Source organism: Phascolarctos cinereus, unplaced genomic scaffold (assembly GCF_003287225.1).
Source record: "Phascolarctos cinereus isolate Bilbo 61053 unplaced genomic scaffold, phaCin_HiC Scaffold_2;HRSCAF=192, whole genome shotgun sequence".
NCBI classification, from domain to species: Eukaryota; Metazoa; Chordata; class Mammalia; order Diprotodontia; family Phascolarctidae; genus Phascolarctos; species Phascolarctos cinereus.
This window is the reverse complement of record NW_027555625.1, coordinates 213,767,632-213,787,650: the sequence shown is the minus strand read 5'-3', so window position 1 is coordinate 213,787,650 and position 20,019 is coordinate 213,767,632. Positions and strand designations below refer to the sequence as shown.

The window sequence follows — 20,019 nt, the reverse complement described above, 5'->3', positions numbered from 1 at the left end:
CTTTATACACTCTGGAGATCCAGCCAGCCAGACAGATGGACTTGCCTAATACACCAAATTCTATTCCTAGTCTCTGTGCCTTTGCATTGGTTTTCCCCTATGCCTGGAATGTATTTCTTCCTCACCTCCACCTCTCAGAATCCCTGTTTTCCTTAAAGATCGATGTCAAGTACCATCTTCTAAAGCTTCACCTGAATCCCATCAAAATACTAATGCCTTCCTCCCACCCCCACAGAAAAAAAGACACTACATTTATTTTGAATATATATCTGTGTTTGTTTTACCCTTTATATTGTCAGCTTCTTGAGGATAAGATGTTTTCACTTTTTGTCTTTAATATTTCCAATGCCTTGGACAATCCTTAGTGTATACCAGGTGTTTAATAAATGCCAATTGGTTAATTGATTGAAGAAAACTATCTTTATTTTGTACCAGATTGTGCTTTTGATTTTTGACACAGAAAAATTTAAGTATGTCAAATATTTCAATCTTCTTGATGTGATTTTTCCCCGCCTCCTTGCATCTTAGGTTCTAATCACTGGCCCAGCAGATACTCCTTATGCAAATGGCTGCTTTGAATTTGATGTCTATTTTCCACAAGACTATCCCAGTTCACCCCCACTTGTGAATCTGGAGACAACTGGTGGCCATAGTGTTCGATTCAATCCAAACCTTTACAATGATGGCAAGGTAATGTACTTTAAAACTTTTTTTCATTGTATTAAAATGTTTTTGTAATCTTATTTTAGTTATGTTATTTCACTATATTGAACCCAGTTTATTTACAGGCTTGTGATTACTCCTTGGCCTTGTTATACAGCATTAGGTACCTTTCCTAAAGTTAAATGTAAGGAGGAAATGTATATTTTTAATCTTTTGTTGTTGTTGTTTTCATTTTCATATTAAATATAGGAGGTTACAACAAAAACGTTATTCCTCAGGTGTAATTAAAATCTGTTTAAAGGTGCTTCAGATCTTTTACGTGGTTATGTTTAGTATACTCTCAGTATAAACTATATGTTGACTGTATTACAGCATTTAAAAAACTAGGGGAGTATATATCAACTATACAAATAGCTACTTCTCTGGTTATAACGGACTGAGCGCCTAGCTTACCTTTACATGACAAATTTACTTGAAGGGGTACAGTTTGAAGAATGCTTCAGAAAGTGTTAATGTATCTTTGCCTTGTTTAAAAATGTGTGGGCTGTCCCTGTCCCCAAAAGAAACAAGCTGACTATATTTAAAACATCTTGCTCACTCCTGGCTCTAACACAAGCCTTGGAATTAGAACCAATATTTTCTGTCAGTGTAAAGTGTTTTAGCTGAAGGCAAACCTAGTTCTCTCCTTTATGCTTCCTTATGGACAAGAAAAAAAAATTCATTTTAAGCCAGTCTGTGAATAAATATTATATAAAAATACTGATTATGAACTAAAGCATGAAAGTTGTTGATACCAAGATAGTTATGGGATTGAGGCACAAGACCTGTGATTTTTAACTGATATGTGGAAGAGCTGGATAAGGAAATCCCCTCTACTAATGCCTATCATTACCTTTTCTACAATTTAAAATCTTAGAGTTGGCCTAAGGAGTTCAGAGGCAAGATGACTTGCAGGGGGTCACATGCAGTATATGGCAGACAAGTAACTTGAACACAGGTGTTCTCGGGTCAACATAATGCATTGCATCTCTTGATATCTAGATAAGCGAAAGGAATCATTCCCTTCTGGCAATCTATAATGGTCAAAGGAACAAGGTCTAGTAGATTTCTAATCACCATTTCATCATTAAATAGCTATATTGCATTGACCAAGTTATTTAGCTTCTCTGTATATTAATTTCTTTGTCTTAAAAACAAGATCACCTGGGGCAGCTAGATGGAGCAGGGGATAGAGCACTGGCCATGAAGTCAGAAGGACCTGAGTTCAAATCCGGCCTCAGGCCAAACACTTGACACTTACTAGCTGTGTGACCCTGGGCAAGTCACTTAACCCCAACTGCCTCACCAAAAAAAAAAAACCACCAAAAAGAAAGGAAAAACAAAAACAAGATCACCAGCTCTACAAACATGAGATAGTTGGGAGAAATTAAACAAGATCATGGATGTGAAATTTTTAAAACTATAAACCTCTATAAATAAAATTAATTGCTAAATAATTTTCTCCTACGCTGAAATAGTATTGCAGGAATGTGCAAGCGATGAACTTTAAACTGACTTTTTTCTTTAGAAGACTAATGTCTTTTCTTTTTGGTTGATAAAATCACCCTACTCTGAGTTTGTCTTCCAGCCATAACGTGAGATAAACATTAATGGTTGCTGCACACTCAACTATTATCTTTTTTAAAAAGTAATTTTTACCTTATCCTACCTTTCTTTTTAAGTAGCAGACATCCTTGAATCCTCCAAATAAGTAATTATATCATAAACTCTCCACAATATTCTGAGTTTCTTCATTCAGTGTGAAGTTAGCAAAATCTTCTAGTCTTTATTCTGGATTTTTTCCAGAAACTGCATTGCTTTTTCCAAATTTGATGAACATAGGCACACATACCTGTAGAGCAGTCTTTATGCCTCAAAATGAATTCACATCATATTTTTCTTGTTTATGTATTACCTTAAGCAAGTCACTTAATTTCCCTGGGCTTCATTTTCTTCTCTGAAATGATAGGTTTGGACTCAATGGTCTCTAATGTCCTTTCTAGCTATACATCATCTATGATCCTACAATACGTTTACCCACTAACTAGCCTTCATATGTATGCATTTTTACCTGCCCTTTTCAGTCATCATGGAACCTTCATCCTTTTCAGAAATACTACAAAACTACACAACCAAGCATTTTTCTCTTCCTTCCTAAACTCTTGTCCTAAAAATTCTTTAGAATTCTCCATCCTCCAAGAATATTTTTTCAAAAAGTAGTTAATCATTTTCCATTTAAATGAAATTGTAGTGCCATGCAGAGATTTGTCATAGCCTGAAAATGCTCATTTTAACATCCTCACTACCCTTAAGGGTTGGAAGAGATAAGATTAATATAACATAGTTATTTTTTTCTTCTAGCATCAACAGTTTTTGTTCATATGGTTCATCTTGCAATTTTCCCATTAAAGCTTTGTCTCTCTTCAGGTTTGTTTAAGCATATTAAATACATGGCATGGAAGACCAGAAGAGAAATGGAATCCTCAGACATCAAGCTTTTTACAAGTAAGGAAATTTTTTTCTCACCCTTTTACTTCTAAATACATAAACGCAAAATAGCTGTAAGATGGTAACTACATGGGGAGAAAATATGTTGACTCTTGGTTTTCTTTGTTCTTGCTTTTTGAAGTTTCTAGGTCTTTTAAAAAATTTTTTTTGAAACAAAACAATTTCAGGTTTGTTGAGATTTCAGTGCCGTTTTTTCCTAGTTCCATTTGAATTATTAAATTTCCTTTCTCTCTAATTACCTTAAAACTGAAAAAAATTATTTTTACAGTTTAGAAAAGAATTACAGTAGTGCATTGGATGCTTTAAAAATCCCCCAATTGATGTAAAGCACTTTTCTAACTTTCAAGTGCTACATATATCCAGTTATTATTAGAAGACCTGGACACTTTCCTTGAGTCTCTTCTTACTCAGAGATATAGAATAAAATGTCCAAACTGAAAAGACCCTTAGAAGTCATCTTGTCCATGAAATGTAGGATTTAAGAGCTAGAAGTAACTAAAACCATTTAGTCTACCCCTTTCATTTTACTGATGAGGAAACTGAGGTCCAGAGAAATGAGTAAGTCAAGATATTACAGGTAGTAAAGAAAAGAGTCCTGGATTCAAATCTTTGTCCTTTTGCTGACTCTAAATTTAGTGCTCTTTCCCTGGTAATTGTATAACTTTCACAAGCCTCATTTTGTAGATGAGGAAACTCAGACTCAGAGAGGGAAATTGACTTGCCCATGTCACACAGTAAGTGGCTGCGCAGGGCCAAGCACCCTGGGCTCTTGGGTCATTTATTTTTAATCTGTGCCCTTTGTGTGATCTGGCATTTGAAGGCTTATCCTGTTTAAAAGCTGATACATTAATACATCATATCTTACTTTTTTGTCATAGTTTGGGGGTTTTGTTTTTGGGGGGTTTTTTTGTTTGTTGGTTTGGTTTTTTTTGTCATTGCATAATTTCAGCAATAGTGAGGCTACAAAATATGAGCAAGGGTCCATTAACCACTTAGTTCTTCTTTGCATAAGAAAATGCTTTTTGTACTTGGTAGTTACATAAAAAAATTGTTACCATTTAGTTAAAGCAAACTGGGTTTTGATTTTGTGTGAAGCTCCAGATTGTTACATATCTTCCATGTACAAAGTAGCTTCTCTAACTGATTAAATCAAAGTCCATAGGGGATAGAAATTTTTCCTTTTTCCTTGCCTGATGTACATAGTATTAGCCTTAGAAAGGAAGAACTAACAGGAATCCTTAAAGATTCAAGACTATGATTTATTTTTGATTCTTTATCATCAGTCTTCTGGAGCATAAGCTGAAGAATTGACAGTACAGTGCATCACACCTCTCTTTACCAATCAGAAACACAAATAAGACTATCTCTGTGAAATTTATGATCACAATTATTACTTGACTGCCTACTTCACTAACTTGCAAATGAAAGTTCACAGAACTTGAAACACTTTATTTTCTCTTAAGCATATTTTAGTCACTATTATTAGTATAAATTAAACTTTTAATAAATTTTCCATTTAAGGAAAAAAGCAAAATAAGAATAAAGACCTCCTTTTTTTTTCTCCAAAAAAATGAATAGGAATTTTATCAGCATATAAACATTTGTATTTTTCATTAACATTATAAAATTTTCGTGGAGCACTATTTTAGGCATTGCTATTGCCTAAAACATTCTTCCAGTGTATAGAATTGCATTTATCTTAATAATGTTAATTTTTTTTTCTTTGAGTATTAGCCTGTGTGCAAACTTTTTTCCCCTAATTCTTCTGAAAATCTTTTGCCTTCAAAAATAGGGTCACTTAGATCTTTCCTTGAAGTGGCAAAGACCTGGCTTCAAATACCTTTTTCTGCTCTTCCTGGTTATATAACCCTGGGCGAGTCATGTAAATTCTCATTGTTCTAGGCCAGGGGTCAGCAAGCTATGATTTGGTTGACCCTCTTTTTGTTTGTTGTTGGTGGGTTTTTTTTTAAATGGTGAGCTAAGAATGTTTTTTACATTTTAAAAAATAGTAAAACTTTACTTTTGTATTGGTTTTCTGATCCCTGCTCTATGCAACTCTTTAATACTATAAGTTGCAGCAGAGGTGTCAGCTTTGGTAGAAGGAACTGAGTCTTTTGAGTTCTTATGTCAGTGAAATCCCAGCTCTTATTCCTATATCTTAGAATCTTCAGAGTATAAAATTCTCATAATGAAGAATATAACAAAATCTTATCTTTCTAGCTTACTTAACTCTTTTGTGAAAGTTTTTAATTATGTGAGATTTGTTAATAGTGGTATGAACTCTCCTGTTGATAACACATCAGTATGTGTTTTCATCATTGATTTTTAATTGAAATGCTTGTTGATTATGATGACACTTTCCTATTCATTTTGTCCTACATATTTCCTTAGTTATATATTTACCTTGGTGGATAACTTTGGAAAGATGTTTTACAAACTAAGATTCTGAATTTTTTTAAAGTAGTCTAGAGGCATTAAGTCTCTCTGAGTATCATTTCTAACTGTACAATCAGTGAAGAAAATGAAGGTGGTAAGAGAGTCTAGCAGCGCCTTCATATCATGAATGTTACTTGGCAGAAACTTTTTTCCCCAAAAAATTAAATTAGATGCCTCAACTACCTTCTCTACCAACTGGTAGTGGTCACTTATTTTTCTCACAAGTTTTCATTATTTTAATTGCTTGAAGATAGATGTCAAAATGATAGTTTTCCTTAGAACCTCAGATATGTAACCTCCAGAGTATAAATATTGTTCTATACTATTACAGAAATAAGTTGTTGAAATATCACAATAATGAAATAATCACAGTTACTTCTATAAAAGTCCCAAAGATATCTAGTGTGTTAGTTCTGTCCTGAAGAACCTATGGACCCTTCTTCTGAAGCTAACATTGACAGACCACAACCTTCATTGTGTTTATACAGCCTCCCTATCTTCCTTTCAAAATACTGAAGCGAATAAAAAATGATTTCTTGATCATTCAGGATGACGCAGTAGAAAGAACATTGATTCTGCAGTCAAAGGACTTGAGTTCAAATCCTACCTATGATACTTATCCATTTATTGTTGGGCAATTCTCTTAACTTGTGTGAAACTCAATTTCATCATCTATAAGATGCAGAGGTTAGAAGAGATGTCTTCTAAGAAATATCCCTTCCAACTCTGTATCTGTTATCCTCAGATTCTGTTAAGCACCTACTAGGTTTTAGGCATGGTGTGACATACCCAGTATGCCATCTTTATAACTTTGCCTGCATCTTTAGTGGTAGCCTTACTGTAAGTTGATGGTGAGGAGATATCTCAAACAACATGCAAATAATCACGCTAGAGGAAAGTGCTTAGGCTAAAGAGTAGAAATAGCTGCAATGATCTCTATACTGTTTTCAAAAAAGAAAAATCTCTTGGTTCTGACATTTAATGTAGCAGCTTAGGACTATTGCTGACAAGATATTCTTGCTGTGTAGCAATAGCCATGGACATTTTAAAGTCTGGTATAATTTTGAGCCACTTTGTAGAACCATACTCAACAGTTGAGATCATCTGAAGAAAGGAGGGCTTTCCTTCACCTTTTCCTTCATCCCTACCCCCTGCTTACACTGGGCAGGGGGAGCCCGAGGGAGTAAGATAATGATATGGCTCTAGTTACTTTGCTGCATCCAGCCCTGTTCCAGCTTCATGCCTCATTCCAACTGGTCCATACTTTAAGCCAGTCCTCATCTTAAAATTTATATCCAGATTCCTGACTTCCCTTACCTACATTGCTCCAGGAGTCTGTTCACCTTGATGACCTGCTAGAGATACGTATATGAGCGTGACTCGGCTCAAGATTTATAAATTCTCTCTCTGATTTCCAAATGATGCAGCTATAATCCTGAAACTTTCCACAGCTTGGCCTCCTCTGTTAGGAAGCATTATGCCCAATGATCCTCTCCTTAACAGAACTAAAATGCCAAATTAAGGCAAACATGTTCTTTGGGCACTTAAATGACAGAATTTTTCAATAAATGGCAAAAGTATGGTCAGTAGCAAATCTCTAGAAGAGATTCTTACTATTTTGATGTGTATTTGAAGTTTCATCAGTATCATCCATGAGCTTTACAACACATTATAGCTAGGTAAAATCATCAGCAAAATCTAGTCTACCAACATTGGAGTGACGTAAAGTTGTAATACAGCTTTGTTGGGCAATTCATTTATGGAATGATACCATATCTCCAAGAAACTGAGCTAGTTAGCTGGTATAGGCAAGCCCCAAATATTATAAGAAGATATACCTCAAAGCCATGCAGAAATTTGATTTAGCCAAGGTTCATTCCCACTCTAAATACCTCAACGTAGACATGTAGTTGAGGAATAAAAGCAGAGAAGAAACGGTGAGAGATTTTAATTATAAAAGGAAGATAGAGCCAAATAACACCAGATGTAGCAGTTAGTGATTATAGCTAAACTCCATAGTATAATTCTTAGTATGTACAGGATAGAAAAGAAAGTCATATCTAAGTTGCTTCACATTGGTCCATAGATCATGTTTGCCACCAGTAGTATTCAGCATGAAGTAGAGTTTAAATATGTACATAATTGCATATGCCTATGGAGTTGCATATATATTTGCATATGTATGTAAAATATTTTCTTAAAAAAGCAAAGTTTTTCCAGTATTAAAAATCCTAAAGAAATCACTAATTTTTCTCAGTTTTTCAGCCTTGTTTTCTCTTCAGGTCTCTAATATGGATATTACGTAGCTTGAATACATTAAAAAGAAGTCTGTTTTACCTGCGGTTTATTTGTACTTAATTAGATTGAAATTACTAAACTACAGAACTCATGATAATTTAGCTTCGTGACATAACAAAAGGGTATAACAATCCTTAGACTCTATTCCCCTTCTATTAACCTCCTGCAATGTTACTGGGCTAAAGTAAACATTCATTTTCATGGCACAAGAACAATAAAGCTCTTTAAGGACTCAATAGGGAATATTTTTGCAGATGTTGAAATACTTTTTTCCCCCACCAATTTAAATTATATCCAATATTTTAGCTATCTGGTGTTTTCCAAATAGACCACAGGAAGGAAAAAAAGCAATCCTGGAGGTTTCTACAAGGTGTAATTTTCTTATAAATGAATTACAATCTTTGGCTAAGATTTTAAGTTTTTTATTCTGAAATAAGGAAGGCAGCCTGATGTAGTGGATAAAAAGCAAGCTTTGTAGCCAGGAAGATTTATCTAAAGTAAAGTCTAGCCTCTGACACATACTGGTTGTGGTATCCTGAGCAAGTCATTTTAACTTCTCATGGCCCTTGGCAACTCTCTAAGACTCATCTCTAAATTCTTTGTCCCTGAAATCACAATTCCAATCTGGTCCCTGTCTTCTGTCCTGAAATAAATGTGTGCATCTTTCTAAGCAATTAAGTATTTCTAATTTCTTTTTTTTATGTGTTTATGACAAAGATACATGACAACTAATTTACAATATAAATAGATCAAGCATTATGCCAATATATAGTGAATACTTACTTATACTAAAGTGTTTCACTATTTCTTATTCCAAAATAATTTTGTCTCTTTTCTGTTGTCATAACTGGCATAAATAGAATAAATGATGATGAATAAGTGACATCAATTTGTTATAAGTGACTAAAAAGTAATTAGAATTTTGGGTTTGTTTGTTTTTTTAATTTTACTACACCTCATATCACATTTCACTGTAACAATTTAAAAATACAATACTGTTCCTTAAATCTTGTGCATCGACATACTATTTTTTCCCCACTACTCCCCATTAATTCCCATCAATGGAGTTATTTTTCCCTTTTATTAATCCATTCTTTCAGTTATCTTTTCCCTCCATTGATCAAATAAAAAACCTCCAAAAATAAAGCCCTCAATGTATACCTGCATTATGCATCAGAACATTCTATCTTTAAAAAAAAAACTAATAACAAGCCTACTAGAACTTATATATATTAAATGGGTGTCTTCCTTCAAAGTATTTATCTTGAAGAAGTACTTAAAACAAGCCTGTCACTCAAAATATTTTGGAACTCTTTTTTACAAATTACCTTCAGTCAACTTAAAAGTCTCACAAGAAAATCATGCCTTATTACATTTCATTGTTAACTAAAATGGTACTATCTAGTTGAACTACCATATTATTGGTTTGATTTGCTTCTGAATGATACTTGACTGTTTACTTAAAATCAGCTCCCCTAAAAGAAAAAGATTTGTCACTTGGTAAGGATATTGAAAGGAACATGCCAAAGGAAGTTACAGAAAGGAATTCTCAAAAATTTTTTGGTGATCAACTTTATTGGAATAAACACTCGCACACCATCATCCCCTTACCCCGAAACCCCAAATGACTACTTTAAAGACAATACCCAGACAACTAGAGAGAAATTGGGGTAGAGTGAATAAGTAACAGGAGTCAAGAGATACCTCATGCTTCTCAACAGTCTGTCTTTCTGGGGAGAAGCTCTGATTTCTGAGGATTCTGCCCTTTCCTATCCAGTGGGAGCACTGAAGAGGGGGGATTGCCCCTATACTCCTGCCCAACAGGGATTACCAGGAATCAGTGGCTGTGCACTTCACCCAAAAGGAATGGAGGCACCTGCATCCCTCTCAAAAGGAGCTTTACTGGGATGTGAGGCTGAAGAACTACTGGAATCTAGTCTGGCTGGGACTAGCAGTTTAGATCAAATATGATCAACCATTTGGAGTGAGGGGAAGTGGTCTGGATGTCAGAGGGAAATGACCCAGGAAGCACCTGTCCAGGTGAGTGAGTGAGTGAAAAGCATATTGGGGCCCAAAGGGCAACAAAAATGTGCATACTCTTTGATCCAGCAATACTACTTTTAGGTCTATATCCCAAAGAGATCAAACAAATGGGAAAAGGACCCACATGTACAAAAATATTCATAGCAGCTCTTTTTGTGGTGGCAAAGAATTGGAAATTGAGAGGATGCCCATCAATTGGGGAATGCCTGAGCAAGTTGTGGTATATGAATGTAATGGAATACTATTGTGCTATAAGAAATGATGAACAGGCTGATTTCAGAAAAACCTGGAAAGACTTATATGGTCTGATGCTGAGTGAAGTGAGCAGAACCAAGAGGACTTTGTATACAACAACAGCCATGTTATGCAATGACTAAGATTGTTAAACTGAACCCTTCTCAGCATTACGAGGATCTAAGACATCTCCAGAGGCCTCAGGATGGAAAATGCTGTCCACATCCAAAGAAAAGAACTATGGAAGTCGAATCACTATCACTTATTTTTACCTTCTGTTGAGTTTTGTTTCATCTTTCTGTTGGTTCCTCCTATTGGTTTTAATTTTTACTTACCACTTCACTAATGTGAAAATATGTTTAATAGGAATGTAAATGTAAAGCCTATATCAGATTGTGCACTGTCTTGGGGAGGAAGGGGGAGAAAAATTTTCAACTCAAAAGCATATGGAAGTGATTGTTGATAAATCAAAATAAATTAATAAATTTTTTTAAAAAGAAAAAAAAAGCACATTGGGATACTAGAGCTGAAACCAGAGAGCTGGCTCCAAAGATGGGCCTCTCTGTGAAAAAATTATTCCAAGCAAGTATCCAAGTCAGTGGTCTCCATGTCTTCAAATTTGGTGAAGCCTGGGAATGTGGTGCCTTATTTAAAAAATGAAAGAATAAGGAGAAACTTTTTGGATATGTACAAACCCCAGAAATGAAGATTCCCAATCAAGTAAGAGGCCATGCATGTTTAAAACTATGTGTGTGTGTGTATGTATGTATATATGTATATATGTGTATATATATATATATATATATATATATATATATATATTTTAAACATGATAGATATGATAGATAGATATAGATATAGATAGATAGATAGATAGATAGATATATCTATATATATATCATAGAGGCTTTTTCCAAAGAATAATCCTTTTCCCACAGCACAAAATATCTATTGGAAAGAATTTCTTCCATCAATATGATACAAAGCAAAGGCCAGTCAGATTGTATTCATACCTAAATAAAGGAGAATTTGCTCAAAGAAGATGTTTTCTAGGCATAAGAAGCATGAGAAGTTGTTCAGTAATAATTCAGATCTTAATGAATATTGTAGTATACGTATTGAAGAGAAAGCACATTTATGTACTAAAAGTGGTCAGACCTTCAGTAGCATAAATATTACTCAAAATCAGATGATTCATTGTATAGAAAAAATTGTGAATGTTAACTAACGTAGAAAAGCTTTTAGTAAGAAAACAGGACTTAAAAACATCAGAGAATTTATTCTAGAGAGAAACCTTATAAATATAATGAATGTGGAAAGGCTTTCATACAGAAGATAACACTTGATCATCAAACTATTCATATGGGAGAGAAACCATATTACTGTGACAAATATGAGAAAGCCTACAGACAGAAATTAGGACTTACTGGACATCAGAGAATTCATACTGGAGAGAAACCTTATAAATGTCATGAATGTAGAAAGGACTTTAGACACAAATCAGGACTTGTCAACCATCTAGAAATCATATGGAAGGGAAATTTTATGAATACAATGAATGTGGCATGGCCCTCCAGAGGAACTCCATACTTGTTCAACATCAGAGAATTCATACTGGAGAGAAACAGAAGAGAACAGTTAATGGCCATCAGAATGTTTTTACTAGAAACTTTATGGAAATAATGTCTATGAGAAAGCCTTCAATCAGAAGAGTGCACTTACTGAACATCAGAATAATCATACAGGAGGAGCAACCTTATAAAATCAGTTCTCAATTTTCGTGGGGTAACATGTTCCTAGAAAGTAGTGTGAAAATAAAAGACATAAATGTTGATTCAGTGACATATGGGAAATAGGGGTTTAAATTCCCATGACCACTAAAAACTGTAATCTTTCTCTAAAGATTGCTAAAAATACACTTTTCTACTTACAATTTATAACAAAAGATTAATTCTGATAATGTACGCTTTTCGTAACACAGTAAACTATGAAATAACTCATAAAATGTAGTACACAAAATAAAACTGGTAACATGCCCCCCAAAAAGGTAATACCATAGAAATATATGAATTATGGTATATTTGTCATATATAATAATCATAAATTGTATGTTATGACATAGATCTCTGCTACATTTGAAATGCTGGACTTGGAATTGAGAATAGGTGGGTTTAAATCTACCTCAACAATAGTTGGTTGGGGCAGCTAGGTGGCACAGTGGATAGAGCACCAGCCCTGGAGTCAGGAGGACCTGAGTTCAAATCTGGCCTCAGACACTTGACACTTACTAGCTGTGTGACTCTGGGCAAGTAAGTCACCTAACCCCATTGCCTAAACAAACAAACAAAAAACCAATAGTTGATGGTGAAACAAAAGTTTAGACAATGAATTGTTAAACATTATACAAGCAAGGCCTTTAAATTTCAATGAACAGAAATTTTAATTAGCAGAAACCAATAGTTCAGCTACGTCCTTTTGTACTTAATGTAGTTGTAAGGTACCTTCCAGTTTTGAAACCAATTTACAATTACAATTTATAACTGAATCCTGAAACAACCTGACTAGCTTGTTGGATTTAGGCTTTCCTTAAAACAAAGAAATGCAGGGTGGAGAAGGGAGAGATTTAAAAAAAAAAAGCAATGACTCTGTTTAAAAAATAAATATATCCCACCGCAGATACTAGGTATAAATTACTTAACCTGGGCAAGTCTCTTAACCTCTCTCAGCTTTGGTTTCCTCATCTATAAAATTAAGGGTATTATACGTAGGTTACTACTTCAGTGTACTATGTATAATATAAGCTCTTATTTGTTGTCTTTAACAACACTTTTTAAAAATTTTAACATAATGAAAAGAGAGCATTACATCTAGTGTAAAATAAGAAATCCACCCTTTCCTATAATTTAATTGAATTGTATATAAAAGTCTACATAGAAATATCTTGAATAATTTTTAAAAATATTTTTTAAATAGTGGCCATTGTTGCATCTCCTTTTTCCAAAAATTATGAGACTTACTAATGTAGAAGTTCTTAGTCTAGTTTTATCATTAGTTGCTTTTTCTTAATGAAGTTAATTGGTAGGTAGATAAAAATGAACTAATAATGTATGCTATCAATGTACTATATTTTCTTATTTAGTCTTAGGGAGTTCCTATAATATAAATTTCCCGCTCAGGTGAAATTACTGTTCCATTGATTCTCCTTAAATAGATATTCATAAAGATACTCATTTGTGTGCAGAGGGAGTTAAACAATATTGAAAGGTATGTAAATTAATATGCTTTAGTTATCTTATTAATATATTAAAACTAAAAATGAAATTGAAGCATTCTAGAAATCCATGCTATTTCATTGATACTGAAAAGAATAATTTTAAAAGATAACTGTGTTTTTGAAACATTTATTGCCAATTAACTTTTTTGAAAGGTTACAGTATTATAATCATACAGAATTTTCCTCCCTTACCAAAAAAAAATCATCTTCTCAGAATTAATATTTTTCTGTTTGTTGCCTTTAAAATGATGCTTTTCAAATGCTGTCCATCCTCAGAGAAAGAACTGATGGAGTCTGAATACAGATCAAAGCATAAGTTTTTAACTTTACTTATTTTTCTTGGGTTTTTAATTTTGGTCCATTTTTTTTTAACAACATGACTAATATGGAAATATGTTTTGCATGACTACACATAGAATAACCTATATCAAATTATTTGCCTTCTCAATGAGGGGAATGGGGAGGGAGGAAGAGAAATTTGAAACTCAGTTTTAAAAATGAATGTTGAAAATTGTTTTCATATATAATTAGAGAAAAATAAAATGCTAATTTTTTTTTTAAAAAGCAATGATGTTTTTCAGTTTTGCAAGAGTTTTTGTGTTTTCAGTGATCTGGGAACATAATTGCCTTTCACTTGTTCATTTGTCCAGTTTGAAAGTCCTATTCCCCATTTCCTTTGAAGGGAGAAGGGGAAAAAGGAAGGAAGGAAACTTTGTTCACATAACAAATAACTAAATTAAAATAAAAACCAATTTGGAAATTTATTTTCTTAAGGATGAAATAAATCCTTTCAGTATATGCACAAAATGAAAAGGACTATTGATGTCAGAGAAATCATTGTTAGAAATGTAATTTGCTGATACAAATATTTCTCCTAAAATTTATCCAAACGTAAATAGTTAGAATGAAAATGGTTACCAGGCAGTAGTTCCTATAAACATTTTTTGGGGAGTTTTTTTTTTTAAGGCAGTTGGGGTTAAGTGACTTGCCCAGGGTCACACAGCTAGTAAGTGTCAAGTGTTTGGTCTGAGGCCGCATTTGAACTCAGGTACTCCTGACTTCAGAGCTGGTGCTCTATCCACCGTGCCACCTACCTGCCCCCTCCTATAAACATTTTAACACATCTAGAAAATACTGTTGGGAGACTGGATAAGGGGATATTTAATTTCAATCAAAAAGTTTGATGTCATGTAATCGAGTGGTTGTCAAAGTACAGTCTGAGGGTTCCTGGTAGTCCTTGAGGTCAAAACTATTTAATAATACTAGGGCATTATTTATTTGCAGTTTAAAATACTGCTCCCTTTCCCAAAAATATATCTTTGTGGGGCTAAATTTTCTTCATATACTTAAACCAGTTAACAACAATACATCACAGGAAACTGAATGCATGAGCAGATATGAGATCCATCTATATTATATTAAACCAGACATTAAAGAGATTTGCAGAAATATGCCAAACAATACCATTTTTCTCACTAAAAATTTTTGAAGTTATTTTCATAAGAGTGTTATTTATATTAAAATGTAATGGGTTTATTATTGTTATTTTAAATGAATTAACATTTTAAATTTTTATCAACTTAATTTCTAATAAAGGAAACATCAATAGATGTTTGAACAACCCACATAAACAAAAGCTTTTGACAGTTCTCAATTTTTAAGAGTTTAAAGGGGTCCTGAGACCTCTCTCAAAAGTTTGAGAACCTCTGATCTAGTATGTCATTATTACATATAAGAAAACTGAGACCCAGAGGAGTAGAGAAGTGACTCGAATAGTAAGGAATGGGAATAAGATGTAAATCTAGGTTCTTTGTCTCCAAATCCAGATAACATGACTCAATAGAAGTATGAAAATAATTCCTAGTGACTTTAAAGTATTTCATTTCTTTCTTTCTTGATTAAGTATATGTTAATGATGCATCTTAGGCAATAAAGAATACTATCTTTATCTTCTCATAATTTTTGCTATCCTCTTTTATATGTTCCTAAGCATTACTCACTGGAGTTCCTGGAGGCAATGGAGATGAAATTTCATCAATTATTAATTGATCCTATCACCTGTGGGTCCATAAGGTTATAATTTGGATTGCACAGACATGCTAGTAGAATCTGAGGTATAGAATATTGGTAGTAGACAATCTAAGATAACCATTCATGGTGTGATAAAGGCATCTCTGTGGTATATTCAAGGCAGTATATTCAAGCATTTATTAAGAGCTCAGTTATGTGCCTGATACTGAGCTAAGCACTGGAAATAACAAAAACAAACAGAAAAAAAGATGGTCAATAGTCCTTGTTCTCAAAGTCTGTTTTCTATTGGGAGAAGACAACACATAAAAGGAAGCTGAAAGAAGTGAAAAGAAGGGGAACAGGTGGAAGATAAGGGAGTGAATGTACCAAGTGCAATGTGAATTCTAGGGCAGGATTGCGTTTTCAGGATGAAGTTTCTGAGGCTTAGTAGAAAAGGTCCAGAGAGGACTGAGAATTATAATAAAGAGTAATCTAGAGCCCTAGAGTTATGCTTTTAAGGCTCTGAGTTAAGCAAGTTGCATGTGTATGTTATACATGTGGACTGGAAAATTGTGCATACTTCTGGGTGTCAGTTTAGGAGGAACATGGTAAGTTGTGGAGGAGAGCAATCAGGATAGATGGAAGGAAGGGAACAAGTATTTGTTAATTGCCTGCTATGTGACAAGCACTGTTTTAAGTGCTTTACAGATACCTCATTTGATCCTCACAGCAACCCTCGGAGATAGGTGCTATCATTATCCCCATTTTATAAAGAAAGTGAAGCAGAGGTTAAGTGACTTACACAAGTTCACACAACTAGTGTCTGTAACAGGATTTGAACTCTGGTCTTTCTGACTTCAAGGCCAGTGAACTGTATCCACTGTGCCTCCTAGTGGCTGTGAAGAACTTGGTGTCAGTGTCATGTGAGGATAGGTCAAAGGAACTGAGAATGCTTAGTTTGGAGAAGAGAAGACTTGATGGGCAAGTTAGCTGCCTTTCAAATATTTGGCCCCAAAGGCAGTACCAAGGACAGCGGGCACAGGCTTCAAAAGAGGCAAATTTAGGATTTGTTGTTGTTCATTCATTTCAGTCACATCTGACTCCGTGACCCCATATGAGGTTTTCTTGGCAAAAATACTGGAATGGTTTGCCATTTCCTTCTTTAGCTCATTTTACAGGTGAGGAAACTGGGGCAGAAAGGGTTAAGTGACTTGCTCAAGGTCACACAGCTAGGAAGTGTCTGAGGCTGAATTTGAATGCAAGTCATCCTGACTCCAGACCTGGTGCTTTATCCACTGGGTCACCTAGCTGCCCCACAAAAATTTAGGGTTAGTGACAAGAAGAACTTGCGATCAGCTGGATATTTCTGAAAGCAGGATAGACTGACTAATGTAGTCTCCCACCCCCATTGGGCTCTTCAAGCAAACGTTAGATGACCATTTATTGTATATTTTAATCCTTTTACTTATGAATTGGACTAGACAGCTGCTGAGATTCCTCCTGACTCTTAAGATTCTGTGATTGTCAGTCTTTTGTAGAGTAGAAAAGGCACATAACTGTTTCAGGGGTTCTTTCTGGCTTCCTGGGAGCAGACACCAAGCATTAGCGGGGTTTTTACAGGCTATGTATATATGAGACAAGACCAAGGATCAAATTTTGCAACCAATTTAATGTCCACTGGTCAGTTTAACATGCCCTAAGGAGAGATCATGCGATTTCTGCTACCTAAGGCTAACCACTACATTACAGAGTATACCTGGGATTCACATGTTACCCAGAAATCTGTACCTGAACTTGAATTATTGTGTAGAATTTGAAATCTCTCAAATAGTCTTTAATCACTAGTGCCTTTCAGTATAAAGAGTTTTAGGAAACAGGATTTACATATACTGATAGTTTAATGTTTTTTGCTTGTTCCATTGACTCTTTGGGGTTTTGGTTATTCTTGATTAAAAATAAATAATTTTGACCTCGATGCTAGATATTAAGATTTAAACAAAAAAAACCCAAAAACTTCAAGGTATAACAATATTTTTTGGCCTTTTTTTTTGAGTTGCATAATAATCATTTTGTTAGCATTGAAATGGAAAATACATTTTCACAGTATGGAAATATGTGTTTTTAAACATTGGAAACAGACTGTCATTCCTGGCATAGCAAGTTCTGAATCTGCTTTAAAGGGCCAAATGATCTTTGATGTTGACTTTGATAATAGATCTGTCATTATGGAAATGTTGTATCCTGACTGAATTTCATTCTACAAAGTACATGAAAAATAAAGGCTGTGATTTAATAATTTTATCATTGCTCTGGTGGGTGAGGGTGACCAACTTCCTGGTTAAAAATTTAAGTGTGTGTAAAAAGTATATTTTCATGCAAAAATCTGCCTTGTCATTTCAATCTTTTGCCATCCTTTAAAAATATTAATATTTTAAAATTCCACAGTATTCATCATTATTATCAAGTGACTTTTTCTAAGTGTCATGAATTTATGAAACTGCCATGTAAACTCATATAGACAGTCTGCCTTCTTGGAATTTATAGTCTAATACAGAATGTGAACGTATGCTAATAGATTAAACACTGGGAAATTGCTGAAATTTGGGAGCCTACCATCACAGTAAAATAAGCAGTGACACATATTAATTTTGAGTTCATCTAAGGGTGAAGGAATCACCCAAAATCAGTGATAGGAAAGTTGAAATGATATTTCAGTAATAATTCACAATTATATGAAACTTTAATTAGAAAAGTGCTTTCCATATGTTCTCATTTGATCCTCATGACAGTCCACTGATTTACAGTCAGTCTTAGAGATACTTGGTGGTAAACAAGACAAGAAATGGACAAGTATCTTAATTCCAAGTTCAATACTTTCCACCACAACGTGCTGCTTTTCTAATACCTTGGCTCTGAGGTTTCATTAATTTTGGCTTTACTTACCACTAAAAAGAGTGTAGACTAAAATTTTATGATTCTTTATGAAGTAGAGTTTGACTGTGGTTTTTTGTTTGTTTTGGGTCTGTGAGAATTGCACCTTATTCAGCTGGAACTGTCTTCTCCAAAATTACCTATGATCTCTTCATTGCCAAATCTAATGACCTTTTCTCCATCTTCATCCTTCTTGATCTGTCTTGGGAATTGTGTTTGATTGTGTCCCTCACCCTTTTCTCCTTGATACTCTCTAGGTTTCCATGACATTATTCATCCTGCTTCTCCAGGTCACTCTCAGTTTCCTTAACTGAATCTTCATCCAGGGCACATCACTACCTGTGAGTGCCCCTGAAGGCTCTATTCTGCGCTGTTTTCTCATCTACCTCTATTTCATTGGTGGTCTCTTCAGTTCCCACAGATTTAATTATCATCTCTATGCTGATGATTCTCAGATACGTTTATTCAGCCCTAACCTCTTCTACCCTCCAGATTCACATTTCAAACTGCCTATTGGACATCTTAAAATAGGTGTTTCATAGACATCTTAACATCAACAAAAATTGGTCCAAAACTGAACAGATCTTTCCCCCTCTAAGCCTTCTCCTCTTCCTATCTTTCTTATTAATATTAAGGGTACCACCATCGTCACTGTCACGCAGCCTTACAACTTAGGTATCCTCAACTCCTCTCCTTCTCCCTCCCCTTCCCCTCCTCCCCCTGGGGACATATCCAATCAGTTACCATCCTATTGCTTTTTGAAAGATCTCTCACATACACATCTGCCACTGCCCATCCTGGTGTTAGCCCTCTTAGCTTCATCCTTGGATTGGGGGGGGGCAATTGGGATTAAATGACTTGCCCAGGGTCATACAGCTAGTAAGTGTCAAGTGTTTGGTCTGAAGCCAGATTTGAACTCAAGTCCTCCTGACTTCAGGGCCGGTGCTCTCTCTGCTACGCCACTTAGCTGCCCCACACCCTTGGATTTCTAAAGTCACCTGCTGGTGAATCTTGCTGGCTCTCTTCTCTCTTTACTACATTTCATCCTCCACTATCAAACACAATCAGTTCTCATCATTCACAATAGTGAAGGTCTATAAAGTTGCCATGAACACTAAATTAGCAAATACTAAACCATTGCTCCTAGGGAAAATACCGGGTTAGGTTCCTACAAGCCTCTGGTCACAACTTGTACTTTGGCATTTTCCAGAGCAGCTTCATATGCTGATCAGCAGATTCACTTTTTTTTTTCTTCTGGATGTACTGTATTTTGATTGGTCAACATTGAACTCAACTCACAGCCAACATTAACTCATACTTGAATGAAACTCATCTAACATACATTTTTTTCATAAGGCATTTGACATTCTTCCTGCTTTAGCAACACTTGACAATACTTCAGCACAATGCTTGGAGGTGGTTTTGTACAACAAAATCACCAACAAAAAAGCACAAAAATGTAAATAACGTGACACTAAATAGATGGCAAGAAGGACAGTTGTTTACAGCATGGAACCTGAAACAGGGAGGCAGAGCATCATCTTGTTTGACCTCAGCAGGGAACATGCTCATTGGGCAACTTG

The 20,019-nt window shown here is 34.8% G+C and overlaps 1 protein-coding gene and 1 long non-coding RNA gene across 8 annotated transcripts in view; one reads left to right on the top strand and one right to left on the bottom strand.

Moving 5' to 3' along the window:
• The window catches only part of BIRC6 (baculoviral IAP repeat containing 6), a 307,740-nt gene that overhangs the window by 267,560 nt on the left and 20,161 nt on the right, over positions 1-20,019 (top strand). For all 7 annotated transcript variants that reach the window (XM_020972336.2, XM_020972335.2, XM_020972334.2 and 4 more), the window contains 2 exons: positions 529-690; positions 3,130-3,207. In XM_020972336.2, the coding sequence (XP_020827995.1) occupies positions 529-690; positions 3,130-3,207 (240 nt within the window). The remainder of the gene's footprint in view (positions 1-528; positions 691-3,129; positions 3,208-20,019) is intronic.
• LOC144455851 (uncharacterized) overlaps positions 11,874-20,019 on the bottom strand; it is a 64,805-nt gene continuing 56,659 nt past the window's right edge. Inside the window, exon 3 of the long non-coding RNA XR_013484657.1 lies at positions 11,874-12,017. This is a non-coding gene — a long non-coding RNA (uncharacterized LOC144455851). The remainder of the gene's footprint in view (positions 12,018-20,019) is intronic.